Source organism: Coenobita brevimanus, chromosome 43, assembly GCF_032717465.1.
Source record: "Coenobita brevimanus isolate Jiangsu-jjx chromosome 43, ASM3271746v2, whole genome shotgun sequence".
NCBI lineage: Eukaryota > Metazoa > Arthropoda > Malacostraca > Decapoda > Coenobitidae > Coenobita > Coenobita brevimanus.
This window is the reverse complement of record NC_136996.1, coordinates 1,271,353-1,280,000: the sequence shown is the minus strand read 5'-3', so window position 1 is coordinate 1,280,000 and position 8,648 is coordinate 1,271,353. Positions and strand designations below refer to the sequence as shown.

Here is an 8,648-nt window from a genome sequence, read left to right as displayed (position 1 = left end):
GGCGGGAGAAAGTGGAGGAGAGGAGGTAACGAGGAAGTGAGGCACGAGAGACTGCAGGGAAAAATCTAGGGAGAAATATGAGATAAGGATGGGAGGGAGGGAGGGAGGGAAAGGGGAGAAGGGAGGGAGGGAAAGGGGAGAAGGGAAGGAGGGAAAGGGAAGGAGGGAGGGAGGGAAAGGGGAGAAGGGAAGGAGGGAAAGGGGAGAAGGGAGGGAAGAGGCAGGGGGAGAAACGGGAAAAGAGAGGGAAGGGGAAGGGGGATAAAGGCGAGAAGGGAGGGAAGGGGAAGGGAGAGAAAGGGGAGAAGAGAGGGAAGGGGGAGGGAAAGAAAGGGGGGGAAGGGAAGGAGAGAGAGAGATGGCAGCAAGGAGAGAAGAGAGAGAGAAGAAAGAAAAGGGGGAGAGGGGAAGAAGGGAGGATGGAAAAGGAAGGGAAGGGAAGGGAAGGGAATGAAAGGAAGGAAAGGAAAGGAAGGGAAGGGAAGGAAGGGAAGGGAAGGGAAGGGAAGGAAGGGAAGGGAAGGGAAGGGAAGGGAAGGAAGGGAAGGGAAGGAAGGGAAGGGAAGGGAAGGGAAGGAAGGGAAGGGAAGGGAAGGAAAGGAAAGGAAGGGAAGGGAAGGGAAGGGAAGGGAAGGGAAGGAAGGGAAGGGAAGGGAAGGGAAGGGAAGGGGAGGGAAAGGAAGGAAAGGAAAGGAAAGGAAGGGAAGGGACGAGAAAAATGAAGGCAAAATAACAGTAAAACACAAAACGAATCAGAATAATGAAGAAAATGGGAAGGAAGAGGAAAACAGGAAAAAGAAAAGAGAATCAAGAGGAAAAGAGTAAAAAGAGAATCAAGAGGAAAAGAGTAAAAAGAGAATCAAGAGGAAAAGAGTAAAAAGAGAATCAAGAGGAAATAAGAAAAGAGAATCAAGAGGAAAAGAGGAAAAAGAGAATCAAGAGGAAATAAGAAAAGAGAATCAAGAAGAAAAGAGGAAAAAGAGAATCAAGAGGAAAAGAAAAAGAGAATCAAGAGGAAAAGAGGAAAAAGAAAATCAAGAGGAAAAGAGGAAAACAAGAGGAGAGGTAAAAAAAAAAAAGTAGTGAAGGCAGAAGGGAAGTATTTAAAGAGGGAAAAAAGTTTAAGTCAAGAGGTTAGGGGAGGGGAGAGATGCACTGGGGGGAGGCAGTAATGAGGGGAGGGGAGGGGAGAAGGGGAGGGGATGGAGGGAGGAAGAGGAGAGGAGTGGGAAAGGAAAAGGGGAAGTGGGGAAGGTGGGGAAGGAGAAAGGGTATATAGGAAAGGTTGAGGGGAGACGGGAGGAAGAGAGGGGGAGAGAGGGGGAGAGGGGGAGAGGGGGAGAGGGGGAGGGAGGGGGTAAAGGGAGAGAGGGAGGAGGGAGAATGATATAATGAAGTAATGAGGGGAGAGGGGGGGTTGGGGAGGGCAGAGTGGGGGGTATGGGAGGGAAGTGGGAGAAGAGGGAGGGAGGGGAAGGGAGGGGAGAGAGAGCAGAGGAATCCGAAGGTCAGGAGAGGGAGAGAGGGGGAGAGAATGGAGGGAACAGGGGAGGAAAATTGCAGAGGGGGGGAGGCGTAGGAAAATAGAACGAGAGCAAGAGGAGGAAGAGAGAGAGAGAGAGAGAGGAAGGGGGGAGGGTAAGAGGAGGGGGAAGGGAGATGGAAGGGGAGGAAAAGATGAATAGGCTATGAGAAAGAGGAATGAGAAGGGGAGGAGGAAGAAATGGTGGAGAGATAGAGGGAGGAGGAAGGGAAGCTACGAAGAAGGAAGGAGGGGATGACAGGAAGAATGTATATGTGAGAAGGAGACAAGAGGAGGAAGAATGGTGGAGAGAGGAGGGAGGAGGAAGGGAAGCTGTGAGGAAGGGAGGAAGGGAGGGAGACACAGATGAGCTCAAGGGAGGGAAGAGGAAACCACCCTTATCCTCCCTTATCCTCCTCCTCTCCCTCCCTCATGGCTTCCTCCCTTCTCTCCTTTCATCCTCCCCTTCCTTCCTTCCTTCCTTCCACCTCTCGCATTCTCCTTCCTTCCCCTCCCTAATGATTTCCTTTCCTTCCTCCCCTCCTCCACCTTCCCTCTTCCGTCCCCCTTCCTTCCTCCTCCCCTCCCTTCCTTCCTCCTCCCCTCCCTTCCTACCTCCTCCCTTCTCTTCCTTCCACCTCCCTTCTTAGCTATATGCCACTCCTCTTCTCTACTTTCCTGTCCTGTTTACAAACGTGTTTAGTTAGGAAGAAAGTCATTTTATCAACACGAAGGCCAGACCATGTAGAAAGTAAGGTCTGTGTGGTCTGTGTAACTGTGCAACCCCCCCCTCTCTCTCTCTCTCTCTCTCTCTCCACAACTTTCGCATTCCTTCTCTCAATTTCCATTCTCCTTCCTTTATTTTCCTTGCATACCGTTCAAGTGCTACTCTCTCTCTCTCTCTCTTAACAATCAGTATATATGTCTTGTTTCATATTTTTTTCTTTCTTTTCCTTCAAATTTTCACGCCTTTGCCTTTTCCCTCTCAGTCTAACCCTCCTTCCCTGCTTCCTTCATCAAACCTTGTCTTTACTCCAGCAGTCTTTTTCCTTTTCCTCCTCTCATCTCTTCTTTCATTTTTTCTCTCCCTTCTTCTTCCTCCTGAACTCCTCCTCCTCCTCCTCCTCCTTCTTCTTCTTCTTCTTCTTCCTCCTCCTCCTCCTCTCCTTCCCTGCAATCTTCGTTCTTTCCTCCATTCCCCTCTCCTTTCTACTTCCCCTTTCTCTCCCTTCTGTTCCTCCCTCCCCCCTCTCTCTTTCCTCCATTCTTCCCTCACCCTCTCTTTCCTCCATTCTTCTCTCCCCCCCTCTCTTTCCTCCATTCTTCCCTCCCCCTCTCTTTCCTTCATTCTTCCCTCCCCCTCTCTTTCCTCCATTCTTCCCTCCCCCTCTCTTTCCTCCATTCTTCCCTCCCCCCCTCTCTTTCCTCCATTCTTCCCTCCCCCTCTCTTTCCTCCATTCTTCCCTCCCCCTCTCTTTCCTCCATTCTTCCCTCCCCCTCTCTTTCTTTCATTCTTCCCTCCCCCTCTCTTTCCTCCATTCTTTCCTCCCCCTCTCTTTCCTCCATTCTTCCCTCCCCCCCTCTCTTTCCTCCATTCTTCCCTCCCCCTCTCTTTCCTCCATTCTTCCGTCCCCCTCTCTTTCCTCCATTCCTCCCTCCCTCCTCTCCTTCTCTCCCTGACACTCATGAGCAGCGTTTGTGGCTTAAAAGAATGTAAGCAGAGAGAGGAAGGGAGAGGGAGACGGAAGGAAGGAGGGAGGAAGGGAGGCGGAGAGGGAGGGTGGGAGGGAAGAGAGGAAGGGTGAGAAGGAAGTGAGGGGGGAGGAAGGGAAGAAGAGAGGGAGGGCGAGAGAGAAAAGAGGGAGGGTGAGAAGGAGACAGGGTGAGAGGGAAGTAAGGGAAGGAGAGGGAAGAGAGGAACGGTGAGAGGGAACTGAGAGGGGAGGAAGGGAAGAAGAGAGGGAAGAGAAGGAGGGCAAGAAGGAAGTGAGGGAAGATGAGGGGGAAGTGATGGGGGAAGTGATGGGGAAAGGGAGGGAAGGAAAGAGGGAGGGTATCTGGGATGGAGGAAAAAATGAGGGAAGGAAATGACGGAGGGAGACAGAACGATAAAGGAGGAGTGAGAAAGAGAAGGAGGAAGTGAGGGGAAAAAAATTGGGGGGGGAGAATGACAGGAAGGGAGGGAAGGGAGGGAGAAAGAAGGACAGACGGAAGGAGGAAGAAGGATGGAGAGGCGTACAGGGAAGTATCTGAGAAAGGAAAAAAGAAGGAAGGGAGAGGAGGGGAAGGGAAGAAAAGAATGAAGGAAAAATGAGATGCAGAGGAGGGATAGAAGGAAGGAAGGAAGGAAAAGTGAAGCAGACGAAGGAAGATGCAAAATGAAGCATAAGAGGGGAAGAGAGGGAAGTAAGGAAGGAAGGATGAAAGAATGAATGAAGGAAGGAAGGAACGAAGAATGGAAGGAAGGAACACACGAATGAGTGAATGAATGAATGAATGAAGGAATTAATGAATGAATGAAGGAAGGAAGGAACGAAGAATGGAAGGAAGGAACACACGAATGAGTGAATGAATGAATGAATGAATGAAGGAAGGAAGGAAGGAACGAAGAATGGAAGGAAGGAACATATGAATGAGTGAATGAATGAATAAAGGAAGGAAGGAAATATAAAGGAAGAAACGATGAATAGACAGATGAAGAAAGGAAGGAAGGAAGGAAGGAAAGAATGCAAGAAATGTACAAGTGAAAGAAGAGAGGAAAGAAGGAAGGAAGGAACAGAAAAGGAAAGGAAAGACGAAAGGAAGGAAGGAAAGAAGGATGGAGGAATGGAGGGAAGGAAGGAGGAATGGAGGGAAGGAAGGAGGGAGAGAGGAGGTATAAAGCATCAAAGAAATAAAACGTGAGGAGAAATGATGACCAAACTGCTAAAGTTAGCATGACGCTGAGAGGAGAGAGAGAGAGAGATAAACACACACTCACACACACACACACACACACACTCAGAGGGGACATTTTGTAGGTTGGATTGTATAGGTGTAGAGATGTCTTAATAAAAATCTCAATAATAATAATAATAATAATAATAATAAAAATAATAATAATAATAATAATAATAATAATAATAACTATAACAATAATATGAAAAAAGAACAAACAAAACAACACCAAACAACAAAAACAAATTAAAACAATAACAAACCAACAGCAAAGTAAGCACGCAGAGCTCTCAGTTAAAAGAAAAAGAAGGAACCCAAGACAAGACGATAAGACAACTCAGGACAGTGACCATTCAGCAGTTTTCTTGAGATAAACAAAAAAAAATGTCTTGAGAGGCGACCGAAGTGAGAATCGTGGTGAGATGTTGAGGTCTGATCTGACTGACTAATTTCTTCCTCTTCCACATCATCATCATCATCATCATCATCATCATCGTCTTTATCATCAAATATCATCATCATCACCATCATCATCATCATCGTCTTTATCATCATTATCATCATCGTCATCATCATCAACGTATTTATTATTATTATTATTATTATTATTATTATTTCTTCTAATCCGATTTCTTGTAGTTCACTTTCTGTTCACTCTCCTTTTATTGTTCACGGAATTCTCTCTCTCTCTCTCTCTCTCTCTCTCTCTCTAATCCTTCGACCCAAGTCCCCTCCTTCCTCCTCCCTCTCCTGCAAACTTCCGAGCCTTTCTTCCTCCCCTCCCCTTCTTTCTTTAATGCTCAGGAAGTCTCTCTCTCTCTCTCTCTCTCTCTCTCTCTCTCTCTCTCTCTCTCTCTCTCTCTCTCTCTCTCTCCACACACAGCCACAGGGGGAGGGGTGACACGAAGGCGACAGATAGACAGACAGATAGATAGATAGTTAAACAGACCGACAGACAGATAGATAGATAAATAGACACAAGTTATTAATGGGCAAAATAGATCTGTAGTAAATAAATTCGTCAGATATTTTGATAAGAAAAAAAAAGAAGGAAACAAAGGCCTGCAATCTGTCCACCCCACTAACAGTCGAACGAAAGAATGTCAAAATCCAGCTCCGTTCATTTCGAAATTCCTCGATATATTGGTACTGCGGTTCAAAGGTCAAAGGTGTGTGTGTGTGTGTGTGTGTGTGTGTGTGTGTGTGTGTGTGTGTGTGTGTGTGTGTGTGTGTGTGTGTGTGTGTGTGTGTTATAGAGTGAAGTGGAGAGAGTGAGGGTGAGTAAGGTGGAGCTAGGGTGAGGGTGAGAGGCTTGGAGCGAGTGAGGATGCGTAAGGAGCCAGGGAGAGGGTGAGTAAGGTGGAGCTAGGGTGAGGGTGAGAGGCTTGGGGTGACTCAGGGTGACAGGGTGAGCTGTGGCACCTGAGACAGTGTTGCCACATCCACCCAGTCACTCCGTCAGTCACCGCAGCGTTGCCAATGTCCAGGGGTCAAGATGGGGAATGGTGAGTTGGGCTGGGTAGGCCTGATGCTCTTACTACTGCTACTACTACTACTACTACTACTACTCTTCCTCTTACGACTGCTACTATAACTACTACTATTACTACTACCTTTATTCAGTCATTCATTACTTCCCTCATTCACTTTTTTATCGCTACTGCCAATGCTTCCTTCATTCAGTCATTCATTACTTCCTTCATTTCTTTCTTTTTTCTTTTTTCTGTGACTTCCTTCCTGGTACTCCTGTTTCCTTTATTTCCTTCCTTTACTATTTTCTTCTTGCACCTTCTGTTTCTTTATTTGTCATTCATTCTTTCTGCTTCCTTTACTTTCTTCCTTTTTTTTAACTTCTTTCTTCCCGCTGACTTCTTCCTTCTCTCTCCTCTTCCTTCCTTCCTCCCTCCCTTCCTTCCTTCCTTCCTTCTCCGTGCTCCTAGTTCCTCCTTCACGCTTCCTCTACCTGCCTGTCTACTTCCATTCTCGTCTCTCCCTTAATCTCTCCCTCCCCCCTCACCTCTTCCCTCCCTTCCTCCTCTCAGCCTCCTCTCTCCCTTCATCCCTCCTTCCCTCCCTGTCTGCCTCCTCCCTTACTTCATTCTTTCTCCCTCATTCCATTCCTCCACCCAGTCTCTCCCTCCCACTTATTCTCTTGCCTATGTCCTCAGTTCTCTCTCTCTACCTACCTACCTACCTACCTATCTATCTATCTATCTGTCTATCTATCTCTCCCACCTTTTTTATGCCCTTTTTCTCACCTCTCATACCTTTATTTTCTCTTTCCTTCTCCTCTCTCTACCTATCTACCTACCTACCTATCTACCTGTCTATCTGTATCTCTCCTCTCAAACCTTCATTTTCCCATTTCTTCTCCTATACCTTCCGTCTCTGTCCTTACCACACACACACACACACACACACACACACACACACACACACACACACACACACACACACACACACACACACACAGGCGCCAGATCCTCCTTCTTCTATTTGTTTATTTATCTCACTTTGGCCACCGTGCCCAGTCTAAGTGCCTCCCCCCCCCTCTCTCTCTCTCTCTCTCTCCTTCCTTCACTTCCTACTGACCCCTCACTTCCAACCTTCCTTCCTTCAGCACTTACTCCCCTCCCTCATCCCTTCCCTATCTCCTTTCCTCAATTCCTTCTCATCCCTGCCTCATACTTTCTCTCCTTCACCTATTTCCTTCATTGCCAACTAATCCTCTTCAGTGTGAGTGAGTGAAACACAAGCCTCCTAATTAACAACAGACAAGAAACCACCATAAACTGACAAAAAACAATGAGTGTGAGGGAGTGTGAGTGAGAGGGAAGGCAGCATACTAATTAAACATAAGTAGGGAGGAATTCACACGACAGAAAAAATGTGAGAAACGAAAAAATAAATAAAGTGTGAGTGAGGCGAAACAAGCTTACAAATTAACCAAAAAAACTAACACACACTGAAAAAAAACAGTAAGTATGAGAAAATAATGAGTGACGGGGAGAGAGCAGGGTATGAGGGGGTATGAGTGAGGGGGATAGCAGGGTATGAGGGAGTGTGAGTGAGGGGGACAGTGGGGTATGAGGGAGTATGAGTGAGGGGGACAGCAGGGTATGTGGGAGTGGGAGTGAGAGGAACAGTAGGGTATGAGGGAGTGTGAGTGAGGGGGATAGAAGGGTATGAGGGAGTATGGGTGAGGAGGGCAGCAGGGTATGAGGGAGTGTGAGTGAGGGGGATGGCAGAGGCAGGAGGGCTGGATAAATTAGAGGGCTAGGGGCGTCAACACAGATATCTTGGGGTGGCTCCGTGACTACCTTCCAAGAGAATCTTCTTACGCCGAGCCTGATCTATGTCGCCGCCTTTGTCACCCATGCACCACGACATGACCAAGACAAGCCTCTCTCTTTTCCTCTCTTTCTTTCTCCCTCTCTCTCTCTCTCTCTCTCTCTCTCTCTCTCTCTCTCTCTCTAAAAACAACCCATCGCATCACTACACAATCATCTAAAAAAATATTCCAACTCTCACAGTCTAGGACACGTGCTCAATGGTCCACAGGGATGGTCTCTCTCAGGTGACTAATATTGTATACCGGTATCAATAGTAAGTTCATTTTTATTCTTAACTTTCACACCGGCCTTCCATGAGTGTTGGCTGGTGGCTGAGACGATGCGGTTCTTCGTATAACATCTCAAGAGCAATAACGAAGAACATTTGTTATATCGAATACGTTAACTTTGGCTGAAGGCTATTTAATGTAAGCCAATTGGTGGTATTTTACGTGGTTTAGGAGGGTTAGTAGCACCTGTCCCTTAGCGATTTATTTTATATTAATACACCTAATTACTTATGAGGTTCAAATCGTCAGTCATTAACACCAACCATCAAAGGCATACAAGAGGATACTGAACCGTAATAAGTAGAATAAATCGCCTAGGAAAAGGTGTCAGGGAATCTCCAAAGCCACTCAGCACATAGCCCAATACAACACCTACGGTCCAGTGAGAGGAAATGTAACAAATCGTGACTCTACGCCAAACAACACCTTCCGTTCGCTGCCTTGATGCAAATGTAATAGGAGAAAGTGTATCGCTAAGACCACCACGTAGGCTACCAGTGTGTGCGTGTGTGTGTGTGTGTGTGTGTGTGTGTGTGTGTGTGTGTGTGTGTGTGTCTCTCTCTCTCT

The 8,648-nt window shown here is 47.0% G+C and overlaps 1 protein-coding gene across 1 annotated transcript in view; it reads right to left on the bottom strand.

The window, feature by feature from the left end:
• The window catches only part of RhoGAP93B (MyTH4 and RhoGAP_KIAA1688 domain-containing protein RhoGAP93B), a 174,831-nt gene extending 166,982 nt beyond the window's left edge, over positions 1–7,849 (bottom strand). Inside the window, exon 1 of the mRNA XM_080270806.1 lies at positions 7,780–7,849. Within this exon, the coding sequence (XP_080126932.1) occupies positions 7,780–7,849 (70 nt within the window). The remainder of the gene's footprint in view (positions 1–7,779) is intronic.
• Positions 7,850–8,648: the final 799 nt, after the last annotated feature.